This window comes from Anguilla anguilla, chromosome 5 (assembly GCF_013347855.1).
Source record: "Anguilla anguilla isolate fAngAng1 chromosome 5, fAngAng1.pri, whole genome shotgun sequence".
NCBI classification, from domain to species: Eukaryota; Metazoa; Chordata; class Actinopteri; order Anguilliformes; family Anguillidae; genus Anguilla; species Anguilla anguilla.
In genome coordinates this window covers 25,183,961-25,201,001 of record NC_049205.1, presented here as the reverse complement: position 1 = coordinate 25,201,001, position 17,041 = coordinate 25,183,961, and the positions used below count along the sequence as shown (strand labels likewise).

Sequence of the window (17,041 nt, the reverse complement as noted above, 5' to 3'; positions counted from 1 at the left end):
ATGGTACTAGTAGCTAGGTATTGTTTAAAGGAGAAAGGCAAGTGACTTCCAAAATAAATAGAAACGTGGTCGGTAACTCAGTAATTTAATTGTAGTCTAACAGATGCTTTCTAAAGCTGTAAATAGCTCCCTAAGATGCACTGTTGTGAAAGGCGATTGCAGACGAGAACAGCTAGCTAATATAATTCACTTGATTTATCTAGTTGCTTTGTCTTGCCTGTGCAGTGCTTGAGAGAAACCAAAAGATCTCATCAATATTATTAATTTTTTATTCAAATGGAAACATACAATCTGCTTTATAATTTTGGTTATTCATATAAACAGTGTGTAGTAATAAAATAAGAACTTGTCACCTAATGCTCGTTGGCTTGTTTTCAAAGTACAATATGGGCAAAGACAACTTTTCGATACTACTAGTTTGCACAATAAATTAAAAGAAGACTGATTGTTAGAGCAGTTACTCAAGCCTATAAACATACAATCTGGAATACAATTAGAAATGAATCACAAAGCTAAAGCATACATATTTAGCTTTAATTTTTCACCTACATTCGTTTGTAATGTATTTGAAGAAGAATGCTGGAAGCCCTTATATTTCCTACTTATAAATGCAAATGCTGATTTCTAAAAGGAAGTTGCTCTGATCTTAATTGATTTTCTTTTATTGTCCACTTGAAGGTTAGCACTGCCTATTGCATGATCTGAAATGTTTAAATGAAATGAAATATGTTATGCTCTAGAAATCCTGCAAGCTCTTATATTTTCTGTCCTTATAAACAAATGCTTTGTAATCATGGCACAAAACAAAGAATTGTTAGGTTTATGATACAGCAGGTTGCACTCTTTTCTTTTGACAACTTGAATGGAACTTTGGCATACATAGTGTGAACCTTTATTGGTGGATCAAAAATATTTACTGTTCCTTATAGCATTTTTCTAAAATTTAATGACAAAACTGACAGAATATTGCAATTATTGCTGTATGTGTAGTACATTACATTACAGGCATTTAGCAGACGCTCTTATACAGAGCGACTTACATAGCATTTACATTTACATTGCATCCATTTATACAGCTGGGTATGTACTGAAGCAATGCAGGTGAAGTACCTTGCTCAAGGGTATGATGGCAGCGTACTAGCAGGGACTCCAACCTGCAACCTTTAGGTTACAAGACCAACTCCTTACCCATTATACTGCACTGCCGTAGTAGTGTAGTATATCGCAGTATTTTGAATTGTGGCATTGTGATGCGTATTGTATCACCAAATTCTTGCCAACACACAGCCGTAGTAGCTCAGCCAGTTATAGCAGACAACAAATAAAAACATGCAACTGAGAAGACTAAAAGTCTGTATAGTTATTGGTGAGAATGGATTTTTAAGAATGTTGCAGAGTTTGTCTCAGAGATGTGTGTTCCAGAGCATTTGAGGAGCATTTAGAAATGATTAAATACACACTCAATTTATGAAAACATATAACACCTCTACAGGGCTGATCTGTTGGTTGTATATTTTGCTTTCAGGTGTGGGACATGTATGGAGTTTTCTTTGCAAACCATCCAGATTTGAGGAGGATCCTCACTGATTATGGGTTTGAAGGGCATCCATTCAGAAAGGATTTCCCTCTGTCAGGATATGTGGAGGTAAGAGAGAAATTGTGAGAACCTGACACTCAGGCAAATTAATAGCTAGACTTAGACATCCAGTCTTTAAGTTGAGGCCAAATGTTTACATACAGCTAGGCTAAAGATATTTAAACTCAGTTCTTCACAACTCCGCACATTTCATGTTACCATACATCTCTTTTGGCTAGTCAAATAGTGCATCTACTTTGTTCACAACAGAGGTCATTTTAAAATTATTGATTAGAGACAGATTTATTTCAGCTTTAATTCACTATATCAGAATTACAGTGGGTCAAAAGTTTACATATACCAAGTTGACTGTCTGGAAGTCTAGAAGATTCCAAAAATTGATGTAATGACGTTTTAGAAGCTTCTGATTGGCCAGTTGTCGTAATTAGGAGTTAATTTTGGAGTTAATTGGCACCTATGGCTGTATTTAAGGGCCTACCTTTAGAGCCACTGCTTTTTTGCCCTTGATACCATGGGATAATCCAAGCAACGCAGCCAAGACATCAGAAAAGAAACTGTGGACATCTGCAAGTTCGGTTCCTCCTTAGGAGCAATTTCCAAACAACTGAAGGTACCACAAGCATCTGTACAAAGAATTGTAAGCAAATATAAAAATCTTGGGACCACACAGACACTGCATCATTCTGGAAGAAGGCACAAATTAACTCTCGGGGCTGAAAGGTTCAACTGAACCCCAAGACAACAACAAAGGAGCTGGTGAAAGAGTTTGAGGCATCAGGTACTAAAGTATCTACAATCCACCATTATGAGAATCCTATGTCAAAATGGCTGTTGCGCAAGGAAGGCATAAAGCCAGAATGAAGTTTGCGGATGATCACCAGGACGAAGACCTTGCCTTTTGGAGGAGTATTCTCCGGTCAGATGAAACAAAAATGGAACTGTTTGGCCATAATGATCAGTGTTATGTATGGAGGAAGAAGGGCAAGGCTCTTAACCCTTTAGCGCACATGACAAATCTGGCAAATCCTTGTCCATTTAGGGGGTACCCTATTTAAAACTTTATAACTAGATGTGAATGCCACAGAGACTTAAAAATGGCTTAAATGAAGCAAGACATTTGTACCATTTACAATACTAACTTAAATTAGTTTATATTCATAATTTTGGAAGAAATAAAGTACCACAAATGCAATTGTCTAGGCAAAAAATCAAGAATGAATTAGCTCTTTTTTAGTTTGCAATGAAATACTGAGAGATTGCATATATACAGCATGTTAAACTATACATACCCGGCATCAAAATCTTCTTGACCACAAGTTCATAAAATCTAAGGGTGGATATGTAGAACTACTAAAGATCTATGAAACAAAAACTAAGCAGTGTACCCAGCGTCTCCAAAACTGTCCAAAATGTCTAAATTATGAATTGCTGTAAATTACAACATATTCAGATATTTCGCTACAAATCAATGTTTTGACTTAAACTCACCTTTGCATCATTTTAAAGTGGGAATTACAAGCTTTCCATCAGTACAGTGGTCTAAAATATCTAGGGGTCCAGAAACATATAAATATCTCTCCAAAAATAAATAAAATGCTTTTTGTCCATTATAAAGCAAATTAATTAGCCTCTTATGAAGGTTTAAGATGAAACATTGACATCAGATTAAAAAATAAATCAAAAACATTGTCACACAATGTGGTACGGTTCCTAAATGTGCAATAATTAACTTGTATGTATTTCTAAACTCTCATATGTTTTCTTGTATGGGGATGGGACGACATGAAAACAACCACATTTGTGACGACATGAAAACAACATGTTCCAACTTTTGCGTCATCACTGTTGCATGGATCACAAAAACTACTAAACTACCAACGAACATTACAGTGTGAAATATCCTCATTATAAAATACCACTGACCTATTTAAAGACTCTCAATTTCAAAAATACCGTATATAACCGAAATATTTTGAGCAGTAATACCTAGCAACGACGAAATGTTGTGTGTTCAGTAGATAAAGACAGAGACAGTAAATCAGTTTCGTCGTTCTCTCCTTTTACTCCAGAAAACTATCAGCTAGGTCCATCAGCAAACGTATGATTTAGCCATGCTCAGAAATTCTCAAGAATAATATTTTCCAAGAAATGATGAAAGTCATCGATGAAGTTTCACCTGGTGCAGTGCCTTTTACTGCTACCACAGACTGAATGCGTAATGCAGCAATAATGAGACAGAACTTTTGTTTATGCTGAGCTATAAAACGCTATTCCAAAAGTAAAATTAGACATACATCGTTAGAAAGCTTATTCTGTCTCCTATTGTATAGATTAATTGTCGATCAAGCCAGATTGTACTACAAAGGATGACAACATCGTAATCACGCAGCTATTATGGAAGGTACCCTGGCGTCACAAATGAGTATATTTCACAAACGGGTTGTCCAAGACAATATATGACCTCTCGGTCTCGAAAGGGACATCTCTACATGTAAAACCAATGGTAAGGTTGTATATTTATTCCATATTTAGTTGTAGATACTGATCGTAGAACAAATTTTAGTGGTAAAAGAATGTTTTCATGTATGCCCAGATAGACACTATTGTCCAGTGTGTCATGCGTGGGGGGTGTAGTTACAGATGAGACTGCAGGGAGGGGTGCTTTATAAATGGATGACCAGTGCAACAATGGTGGTGCTTAGAAACTCCGTGTTCGGCATAGTTGTCCTGAATCGTCTAATAATAACACTAGAACACAGAGTTTGTTTTTTCAACTCATAATTTGGTTGCAAGATCACAGAATGTCTGAATTGAGCAATCTTGGCCGACCACTTGGGGCATTGTGTGAATGGGTTACCATGGCGTGACCAAAGTAACTCTTAGCAAGGTTCAATGTTAAATTTGCTGAAGTGAACCGATTTGCAAGAGGTTTTCAGGGCACGTCTTACTGTACATCATGATGACGTCATCAAGATATGCCTCACATCCTGACAACCCAGAAAGAACTGTATTAACCAGTCTTTGAAACGTTGCTGGAGCACTTCTGACCTCGAGCGGCATCACAGAGTTCTGCACAAAGTTGTCTGAGATTTCACATGCATGCACAGATAATAACCTTATAGTAAATCAAATTTACTGACTAACTTTGCGAAGCCTACCTTATCAGCGCAATAATCTATCCTAGGTAGTTGTCTGGCTTTGTTATGGTGTTGACTTTCGATAGTTCATGCAAAATCGGAATGAACCATTGGGCCTACTCACCAAGAGACAAGGAAAGCTTTGCGGATTTAAGCTAGGCTCAACTATACTATTCTCCGCCATGTGAGCAACTTCTTTTTGTAGGTGGGGTCTTAACTGCATTAATACGCGTGCTGCTTAATAGGAGGTGCATCGCCCACATCGATGTCATGCAGTGACCAGTAGTACAGCCTAGCACATCAGACAATAAACAACAATTGGATTCAATTAATTGAACAATGTCACCTCATTCAGAGTCTGACAAATGGGACAAATAGGCACTTTGATTACCCAGTGATTCAGAGTTTCTCAATTTTCCTTCTACCACACACTTAGCTGGTGTGATTATGTTGTACTCGTCTCACTCTGCAAACCTAAAAGGAGAGACAGCGATATTGGATGACACTGCACAGGGCAAGGTAACAGGCTTCAAACCTTTCCGCGTGGATCACAATAAGCCTTCAAAATATTTACGTGATAAATGCTGTGACTTTCTCCGGTCAGGGCTGGAAACATGATTGTTAAGATTACCAAGCTTGCGCTCGATCATATATAGTCCACTCTAATGGCCAATTGGTGGTCCAGACGTAGCATACACGGACCGGTCAAAATGACGAAATAGCGGACCTCAGCATACCTCCGCCTGGGTATGTCCGCGCGAAGCTCAATTTTTGTGACCGGCGCGTTCGTGTACCGGTGTCACACAAATCATGGCTCGGTATGAAACTGGTTCACATCGACATGCATGTGGCACCGGAAACACGCTGCGAGGCGGAATACACAAAACAGGCATGGAGTCAACGTTTGAAGAGAGAGGTCAGAAGGTATAGGCACCTCTACGATTCATCCCAACGGGATTATAAAGATTAAAGATTTACAGAATAACAACAACATTTCATGGAGAGAAATAAGCACAACGCTGGGCAAGGACGCTATGTTGTTTACAGTCTGTAACTTCCGGCAGAAAAGGAAAATGACGCGCAAAGATTGTGGGAAATGTGGGCCTTGGGTATGCATTGGTACGACTGGACTATGAAAGGGCAAACGACTGCGGACTGTCTGGCCCTGGTCCGTCCGCACAGCGAATGCGCCCTGTACTATGTAAAAGCCAATAGCTTATCGCCTAGGGTGAAACTCCTGTTTCTTGTTCGTTTATCGTACCGTGTTTATATCTTCAGTTGAGACATCTCAAGGTTAGCTTTTTCCAATTCACAAGCTTTAAAAAGTTTAAACCTGAATTTGGACACATTCAAGAATATTTTTGCTATGCAATCCTTCTACAGAATTCTAGACACTGGCAGAATTAATTTGTATGCCACATACAGTGAGCACCATAATGTCTGGGACAAAGACATATATATATATATATATATATATATATATATATATAGATTTGTAATCAAATAATTTACATGCACTTAATGTTCACATTCTCAGCTTTTATTTAAGGGCGTTTCTATACATTTTGATTTCACCGTGTATAAATTACTCTCCTTTTTAAAATTTATTAATAGCCCCCCGCCCCCCCTCCCGCCCCACTTCAGGGTGTCATAATGTTTGGGACAAATGGCGTCACGGGTGTTTCTAATTAGTCAGGTGTGTTCATTTGCTTCCTTAGTGCAGGTATACAAGAGCTATCAGTGTATAGTTTTGATTCTAGCCTGTTGATTGCCTTTGGAGCCTCTTATTGGCATTTGTCAACATGAAGACTACAGTTGTTAATAAAATAAATGTAAATACGTGAGAAAGTAAACGCTTTCAAGAATTACCATAAGCTTAAATCGCAACGTAGCCTGCATAATAATCAATCTCAAACTGTATTAATTTATTTGCTTGGTTAACAAGCGTGCCAATTTCATGAAGAATATGTAATGATCATAATAATAATAAATAATCCGTAATCAACCATTGGGAATTCCCGTGTTGTCTTGTCATTCACGTCAAAACATTTATAGGATCAGATTTAGTAAAATCAGCTAATCATGAAAAAGATAGCGTAACAGTTTAATCTTGAAGGGATATGAACACCACAACGCCATGAACACCGGAAGCTTTGAAGTACAAGTGCAATAAAGGCTTGCTTACAACTTCATTTATAAAATAGGTGCATTTTCATCAGCAAGACCACTAAATAATCTGATTTTTTTAATGCTCTGTGGATTATTTGATTTTTATTAACAAGCCCTTTTTGAAAGCACGGCGAACGAAGACATCGGAGAAGTCAAATAGGCTGAGCAATGGTTGGTTAAAAACTACCTTCCAACACTCGAGCTAACAAACCGCTGCTCGGTGCATTCACTTCTACGTCATTCAATAGGCTACGTCTTTCTGTGGTGTATTTTCAAATTTACCCCACCCCCTCCGCAAAATAAGATAGCGAAACTAAGTTTGCCTTTTCCCCAGGTTCCAGTTTTTTTTTTTTTTTCTTTCTGCAAGGACAATACAAAAACGAAAAGGCTTGTATTTTTTTAGCTGCTTATAAAATATCTAGGTAACTAGGGACACACCCCCAGTAATATAAGGATGAAATATAAATCAGAGCATGTATACTTAGCATTTTAGAGCATATTTCTGTGTATAAACAGGCCATCGTGACGCACGACAAGCCGAAAAAATAGAACAGAAGCGAAAAACTACGCTTCAGTTCGCTTGTGTCGCGCGAGCTTCGCAGCCGGTTCGCGACGCGTTCGCATCTGGTGGAGACGACGTCGCCCGCTGCCGTTGTAATAACAGCACTTCAACTATGCTTCAGTTACGCGCGTAGTGCGCTCGCGGTCGATACGCGTGCGGTGGGTGCCCGGCTTTAGAACCTGCGTAAGCAACGTATTAAATGCTCAGTATCTTTTATGAATTGAACATAAGCACACCGGCGGAAATGACCTTAAGACTAAGGTCAAGTATAAATCTAAGAACATTTCTATGAATGAGGCCCCCAGAACTACATCAAAAAATGTCTTTGTCCCAAACATTATGCCGCTCACTGTATAAGCCTGTGTACTGGCTACTCATAATGGTCCAATGTTGTGATTTAATATTAGTGCCTGTAGCAGCCAATAATGTAATAATTTTTCCGTTCTTAATGTAATAAAAGTCGATAATGTAATAACTTACCAATAATGTAATAAAATTTCTGAACCAATAACGTAATAACTTTTTGCACATAATGTAATAAGTTATTTGATTATTGACTGGTTATTACATTATTAGCTGGGTTAAAAAAATCATTAAAAATGTAATAATAGGGGCCGATAATGTAATAATATACTTGTATCACTACGTATAAGTTTTATTTATTATCAAGTGTCAGACTTCCATAACACTTAGGCCTACCCTTACTGTTGCTTCTTTCAAATAGCTGCTCAAAAACCAGACCAATCCTGACCCCTGAATCTTAGTCCTAACTCTGAGAAAACACACACACACACACACACCTACTCTCTCTCTCTCTCTCTAGGAATTAATTGTTTGTGTAACTTGATGGTTAGACTTATTTCCAGCCCTGCCTTATACTCATTTGCCATTTGAGTACCAAATTAAGTGGGAGCACACGTTTGCAAACACAGACAATTACTCTTATGTTGTATAATATGAAATCTATACCTCTTTGAAGATGCTGTGTTCTCAAATAAAAAAGACCACCACTTCTTTCCATGAAAAATATAATCTTTAATCAAGTGTATTTAAATAACTTCTTCAACCAAACTGGCACTATTATCCCTTGTGCTCAACTTTCAACCTCTTAATGCAAAATTCTGAACTGTAAAATATAGTATATACCATGACCTACAAAGATAACTTTGGTAATCTTTCAGTTTTATCATAATAATAAAGGATGGTTTACCGTCCCTTTTTAAAAGAACTAAACATTCTCTTGATACACAGTACATTTACAGTATCTATACCAATTGGTCCCAGCATCATGTTTTGTCTCAGAAAACAATATGTTTCATTTTATCAACAGAACTATTTTGTTAAATATTTTTTGCCCAAACTAATATAAAAGTAGTACTGATAATTCTTTTAACAACACGTATTTTGCACTCCAAATTAGGAAGTAACGATAAGAGTATTGATAAGTATTGGTATTGATAAGCAGGATCAATAGTGGTATTGGTATTGATAAAATCCTAACCATGCCCATCCCTAGTTGTAGAAACTAACTAACTCACTAACAGGTGCAGTTTTCTCATAACATGGCTTGCCATTGTGCCCCTTTCTCTCTTGTTTTAAGCACTTCTTTCATGGTGACTTGACTTGTGACTTGCTTGACCTGAGCAATGACTTGACTTGTCTTGCTTGACATTTACTAGTGACTCGACTTGACTTGCTTGAGTCTAAACACAGTGACATGGGACTTGCTTGAGACTTGAAGGTTAAGACTTGAGACTTGCTTGTGACTTGCACAAGTGTGACTTACTCCCACCTCTGCCTCACTGTCAGGTGAAAAGAAGCAGTTGGCGACTCTACATGTATCAGAGGCATGTGGTAGTCTACACCCTCCCCAGACCAACAGAGGATAGCGCATCGACCAGGACCGTGATACACACAGAGAATTGGTATAACAACTAAAATTGGAGAAAATGGCAAAAATAAAAAAGAATGAACTATAGATATAATTTGCTTCGGTTTTAGACTCTTTGTTGAGCTTGTCATGACTGTATTCAAATAGCCAGGGATGTCAATAGGGCAAGGATTCTGATTTGGTAATACATTTTCATGTAACCTTTCAGGAGTCAGGTTTGGTATATATACATAGAGAGAGAGTGCTGAATAGCTATAATAGTGTGGTTGAAACAGTTTGCTTGAAAAAAGTTATTTAAATACATTTAATTAAAGATGACATTTTTCATGAAATGGTGGTCTTTGTATTCGTGGACAAAGTATCTTCAAAGAGGTATAGATTTCATATTATATGACATAAGAGTAATTGTCTGTGTTTGCAAAAATATGTGCTCGCACTTCATTTGGTACTCAAATGGTTAAGGAGTAGAAGGCATGGCTGGAGATAAGTCTAACCAAGCACCATAAACAAATAAATAGTCATAATTCCTAGAGAGAGAGTAGGTGTGTGTGTGTGTGTGTGTGCGTGTGCGCGCGCGCGTGTGGTCAGGTTTTTGAGCAACTATTTGAAAGAGGAAACAAGGGTAAGTGTCATGGAAGTGTGACACTTTATAGCCAATAAAGAAAACTTAAAGCGATATAAGTAGGCTATATTATTACATTATCGGCTCCTGTTATTACATTTTTTATGATTTAAAAAAAACCCCAGCTAATAATGTAATTACCAGCCAATAATGTAATAACTTATTACATTATATGCAAAAAGTTATTACGTTATTGGTTCAGAAAATGTATTACATTATTGGTCAGTTATTTACATTATCGACTTTTATTACATTAAGAACGGAAAAATTATGTTATTGGCAGTTATTACATTAACGGTAGTTATTACATTATTGGCTGCTACAGTGCCAAAGTGACTTTACTTTTTAAAAGTGTTTACTTTTTTTCTGTTACCTTTATGCAAGTCATTCTGCATTGTTTTGCTATGTACCCACTATTATCACTGTATTCTCCAGGTGCGTTATGATGATGAGGTGAAGAGGGTGGTGGCTGAGCCTGTGGAACTGTCTCAGGAGTTCCGCAAATTTGACCTGAACAGCCCTTGGGAGGTTTTCCCGGCCCACCGCCAGCCCAAGGACAGTCCCAAGCTGGAGACCGGAAATCAGATGCAATAGATGGTGTTGACTTAATAGCCCCAATGTCTGACATTGTCCTGTTTTCCATTTCCATTAACATCATTACTAAGATAGTAATGATCACAGTTCAGTAAATGTGTAAATAAAGTTTAACATCAAAAACGGCTTCTTTTTATTTCTGATAAATAATCTGCAGGGGGGTTTTCAGTTGCATTTTTTTCTCCAATACATGGCCAAATGCAAGTGAACACCCGAGATCCAACATTATGGGCTTTAATATAGGGTTGGCCCACCATTTGCTGCTAGATGTTCGAGCATTGCTACAGGGATTTGTGTTCATTTAGCCAGAAGAGCATGAGTGAGGTCGGGCAGTTGGCTTTCCAGTTGATCCCAATGGTGTTGGATGGGGTTGAGGTCAGGGCTCTGTGCAGGTCAGTCAAGTTCTTCTGCACTGATAACAACAAAACCAGAGATAATGCAGGGAATATGCTCCACTACACTGTTGAAGCTGAGGAACAATTCTTATTCTAGCATTAGAAATAAATGTTATGTAACTGAGGAACTAGCTCTTAAAGTGCATTGATGAATGCCTGAAATCCATTCTGAATGTGTTATTTATTGAGCAAAGCTGTTAGTTACAATAGTTACTGTGCAGATTCTTTACTATTACTGACATTTCGCTCACTTGTCATGATAATGATTTTATGGAGGATATATTAACATATATTAACACTGCTGCCTCTGACTAAAAATTTGGCTTATTATATTTTAAAAGATTATATTTTATCTATAATAATTTTATCTTCATTTTTTAAGATTTACCAAATTTTAAATAATTTTATTCTGTGTGGAGGTTGTAAACTGGCAGTTAAAATTGCCGAGTTGGTCACTAGCTGACCAGTTCGAGATGCCAGCTGAAAATTGATCCATTTTTTTTTATTTTTGAAAAAAGCTTATGACTGGTCATGAGCATTCACTGTATGGTACTAATCAATGGAATGGGAGGTTTAGGGTGTGCATGTGAAAAGCAGAAAATAGTGGGGAGGGGTAATTACGCAGGCTGGGAAATAGGAAGAGAAAAATAAGTGAATTACATTTATTTTAAAAAGAAAAGCGGGAAAGAGAAAAAAGGTATTGATTGGCCATAAGGGTGAAAGACCATTTATAATTATTTTATAAATTATAATTATATTATTATAATTATAATTATTTTTCATTTTTGCTATGGGGGAGTGGTGGGTTGTGGAGAACCGTACCTGCTCACAGTGCCTACAGGTCGAGTAACTGTTACCTGCCTTAGGTTGCCCCAGAATATACTGGAGTGATCTTGCCTGTCTTTGGGTACATTCTCAGAAATAAAGGTACAATGGAGGTACATTATTGTTTAATCAATCAAATAATCAATTTTTTCAGTTAATCATCTGTTATGTACATAGATATTTAATACACCTTGGTGCAATGCAAATTGCTTCACAGTCAATTCAACAGATACATTTAGAAGATAGATACCTTAAACAAATAGGCAATGAAATAAGATCTGTAAAATAATATAAAAATATTAAATTAAGAAAATAAAATAGTAAGATATTTTAAACAGGACCAGTAAAAATTCATGTAAACACAATGCTAAAAAGATGTCGAGTTCCTTTTAAGGACTGAACAGTTCAACTGAACAGATCTAAGGACTGAACAGTTCAAAAAGCTAAAGCTAGACACTAAATGATGCCCTGCCAAAGGTCTGAGTCCTGTATCAGTTCAGGCCAAAAGTTCACATACACCTGACTAAAGAAATTAAAATTCAATTTTTCACAACTCTCCATTGTGGCCAAACAGTTCATAAAACCAGTTTAAAAAGCCAAAATAAAGTTTGCAGGTGATCACCAGCCTTTTGTATTGTTCTCTGGTCAGATGAAAAAATTGAACTGTTTGGCCATAATAATCAGTGCTATATATGATGAAAAAAGAGCTCACGCCCAACTGTGAAGCATGGGGGTGGCAGCATCAGGCTGTGGAAGTTTTCCAGTTTTACTGGAAAAGGGACCGGCGCACTTCAGAAAATAGATGGCATCTTGAGGAAGGAGGATTATCTAGAAATACTGAAGCAACACCTCAAGACATCAGCGAGAAAATTAAAACTGGGTAGGACAATGATCAATCAATCAATCAATTTTATTTGTATAGCGCTTTGAACAAAGGAGCTGTGTCACAAAGCAGCTTTACAGAGAACCGGTCCCCAAAGAGTAAGCCTTAGAGCAACAGAGGCAAGGAAAAACTCCATGTGATAACAGGAAGAAACTTTGAGTAGAACCAGACTCAGCATCTGCCACGGTTTGTTATGGAAATGGCTTACATGACCTCGTAAATTACTTACGTTTTATCTGGCTGATTAAGTAGAATTAGCCAAATAAATACGGTGCTCACCATGGGTGAGTGCATCCAAATAGCCTAAACTCAAAACAGTCAATGGAAATCTGATCAATGATCCTTAGTATACCCCCAAAGTTGTAACAAAATGGCTTAAAGAAAACAAAGTTGAAGTATTGGAATGGCCATCACAAAGCCCTGACCTGAATCCCATAGAAAGTTTGTGGACTGAACTGAAAAAGCATGTCCAAGCAAGGAGGCCCTCTGAGTTACAGGACAATTCTGTCAGGAGGAATGGGCAAACATTCTGGCAAAGTATTGTGAGAGGCCTACCCCAAGCGTTTGGAATCAACTTAAGCAATTAAACCACATATAAGCTTAACTAAATCTGTCTCTTGGTTATTATTTTGAAATGACCTCTTATGGAAATAAAGTAGATACCCTAATTTGACTTAACACCGGAAATGTATAGTAACATGAAATGTGTGGAGTTATGAGAAATTGAGTTTGCCTGTCTTTAGCCTAGGTGTATGTAAAAATTTGGCTTCAACTGTAGGAGTGAACAAAATGTTGCTGTCAGAGGATATGGGGGCCCTGATGGGCACAACTTAAAAACCCCCCGCCACTCAAATTTGTTTTTTAATGGTTAACTCTTGGAAGCATGTCTGATAGACAGATTTTTGTACAGAACTTTTCACCAGAGCACCCTTTTCATCTACTATAGAGAGAGTTTGTCCATACTCCGTTCTCCATACACTCCCGAAATCTTAGTTGGAGACTTGTAACAAGCAGCCTGATACTCCGGCCTAGTTACAAATAAATACAAAGAGCCACTGTGTAGAAAACCATGGGGTGTGAGGGCACTGCTTATCAAATCAGTATATAGATACCCTTGAAAGCAATGTATTTTTGAAAATGTGCACCCATTGTATACAACCAAACACAATGCACCATGCATCACTGTGCACCAATGCGTAGATATACACAATTGAACCATGTCCTTTAAAAAGTCTTACATCCACAAAGGATGGAAAGTCTTAAGGAAAAAAATGATCTAAAATAAAATGGGAAAAACCAAAAAAGGGAAAAATCTACAACAAAATGCAAAAATTCTTTCATCCAGCAATAAAAAGGAGAAAAAGAATAGATAAGGAAAGATCTCACCCGGCTTGAAGATTTCCCTGGTTCTTTCCTGGCCAATATCTTTGCATTAGTATGCACCTGGTGTCTCTTCCTTCCAAGAGTGGTAATTTAACTTCTCACCACTTCTAGCCCCGGACAGGAATTTAGGATGCGTGATTTTATCCTAGTTTCTTCACAAACTCTGCACCATGCCAAACACATTCAAAAAATGTGCCCTACCTTTATTACTTTACTTCCAACATCCCACTTTCTCTCAGGGACCTATTTTTCTTAAAGGGACAACTCCTATTTAACGTTTGCCTTGTGCAGCGGTAAAATGGATCTCGTAAAATGGCAGCCATAGGCTACTATTCCATGGTTCACAAGGATTCACTCACCCGTACAAAGTTTATTTGTTCTAAGGGCAAATCCACTATAATAAAACATAACATTTTTAGATGATAATGGAAAATATGTAGCACACTACATGAGCGGCAGAACCAACATTTGCTTAGGGACACTGTTGTCATCACCCTGCGCCGCTACGATCTTTTGAATATCAGTCCCACAATAACGGGGTTCGTTACTGATGTGGCAAGAAAGCGGCGTTGTTTTTGGTCGCTCATAAAATATTTTGTGAACGTAATCTCTACATGTATATATGAAATTCTCGGTAAAATATTCATTAATATTGGCATCGACCAAATGTATAGCAATACTGTTCAAAAATCTTTTATCGGGGACCGAAAATGACGTTTTGCATGAGTTGCACTGCTACCGAGATTAGCTTGTAAGCACCTCTCCGGAAAAAAAAACCATTGACGTTACACTTGGCAATCTAACGAAAATTGGTGGCTTTTTTGTATCGAATATGCAAATATAATTCATGATTTGGCATAACTATGGAATGGACAACTTGCATTTATACAAGCAGCTACCGCACGCTTGTTCCAACCGCTATCTTTGTTGTAATAAACTGTAGCGTTGTGTCAATCGCGAACGATTCTTTTGGGTGAACGAAGTGTACTGAATCACTTCCTGAAACGAACTGGTCGTTCACTGACTGACTATCGTTCGCAGTTCAGTGATTCCTTCACTGAACGTACTACGCCCGCCCCGAATCGTTCGCGAACGACAGTACGCTTGCCCGAATCGTTCGCGAACGACACAACAGTAGCTACTTTTGCCCGAATCGTTCGAGAACGACTGTACAGTACACTTGCAGTACAGTACACTACAATAGTTCGTTCCTATTGCTGCAGCAAATGAGGAGTCGCTGGTGAGGAAAGTGGGTACGGTATGGAAATATGGATAATAATCGAACATCACTGTCAAGTGTGCTGTTTATTTCCAATGAAATAACAAGCCTTTAAAAAAAAACGTCTCAAAGTAGGCTAGCCAAGGCTACTATTTCATCGACTACATTTTATGAGAAAACGATAGCCTATATCTACTTAGCCAATGTATATCAGCACTTTCTCTTTCAAGCAACCGTTAGAACAAGTCACGGTAAAGAAATCAGCATCTAGGGAAATTTAGTAAAATAAAATGGCCATATCAAACACATTCTTTCAAACTAAATTGTTTAGAATAAAATTGAAACGAAAACAGAATTTTATTAAAAATAGGGAAAGGAAGTGCTTGGTTCTTTGGCTATTAAATATTCTGTGGGAAAATGCTCTGTCTATAGCATGCTTTTTACAATGGAAAACTACATTCAATTAAAATAAAATAATGTGCTAATACATGAACCGCGGTGCGCCTGTTTTCATTTTCGGTAGGCTACTAACCGTCAGCTGTTTTCGGTAGGATTCTTCGGTACACTGGGTTTTTTCACACCCCTAATCTTTATCTAGCTAAATTCTCAGCTCACTGGCTTATCCTTCACGATCGACCGTTCTCAGTTCACTAGTCAACAAAATTATGAATAGCATCAAAATATGTGAATTACAGCAATAAATATGAATTACAACTAAATATACATGTCAACAGAATGTATGCATGGCCACGAATATATGAATAACAGAACACAATATGAATAGCAGAGCAAAAAATGGAAAAAACTGAAAAATAATACCAATCAAGTACAAAATAATTGTTCATAGTCCTTAGGCAGTGCAAAAAAAAAAATTAAGCTTTCACTATATAGGCTGCTTGATCAAGTAGCCTACTGAACGAAATATGATTTTATATTAGGCAGCTTTGTTTTATTTCTTTACTGTGCCTGAGAATTCATTGCAATGCAAATTGTATGCTTGGGTTACAATTAAATTGCACTTCTAAAGACGCTTTCAACGGTAACAACATAAACAAACGTTACTGCGCATGTGCGTTGTTCTAGCCCTAACTTAACTTCCGGCAGACTTCCACAAACAATCAATAGCAACAGAGTCCCTCTAGACTATTTCTGATAACAAGCAAAATAAATAAGTAAATTACGTTAACTAGCTAGTTAAAACTATGTCTAACCAGTATTATTTGGCCTTACCAGTTGAAGAAAAGAACCGTTACTTGGCCAAACTCAAATGCGATAACGTTACACTACCAGAAAAACAAGCGACAGAAACAGATAACTGTTGACAGTATTGCACCTTGCGGAGCATCATACATTCCTTGCATAATCCATAACTATTCTGGTTACATGCACATTCTTGTGTAAAAAGTGCACTCTTTCTATTACATTGCTTAAAAACGATGATTACATGAGACACAAAATGGGGCTAGGGCTGGGTAAATTGTGTAGCCAATGCAATTACTATAGGTATTTATTTGTATAGCATGTGTGGGAGCCAAGTTACATTTATATATTTTTTAGTTGATAAAGAAGCGCAGTCTGTATTTTGTTTAATGTATTTTGTTTAATTGTTGAATGTAAGCATAATACTTTTAATACAAGAACTCTGTGAAGTTAAAACGGTGACGTAGGTTACCGTCACTTTAAGAGAATTAGGACTGGATTCGTAAAAAACGTTGTGCTGTTGCAGCTCAATTAGCTACCGAGCCACACGGTTTTCTTACCGTA

General features: G+C 37.5%; 1 protein-coding gene across 2 annotated transcripts in view; it reads left to right on the top strand.

Annotated features, from left to right (window-relative positions):
• Positions 1 to 13,279, top strand: part of ndufs3 (NADH:ubiquinone oxidoreductase core subunit S3) — a 130,165-nt gene extending 116,886 nt beyond the window's left edge. The window contains exons 6-7 of one of the 2 annotated variants that reach the window (XM_035417522.1): positions 1,526 to 1,645; positions 10,414 to 13,279. In XM_035417522.1, the coding sequence (XP_035273413.1) occupies positions 1,526 to 1,645; positions 10,414 to 10,572 (279 nt within the window). In that variant the 3' untranslated portion in view covers positions 10,573 to 13,279. The remainder of the gene's footprint in view (positions 1 to 1,525; positions 1,646 to 10,413) is intronic. The other variant, XM_035417523.1, reaches the window with a different exon arrangement.
• Positions 13,280 to 17,041: the final 3,762 nt, after the last annotated feature.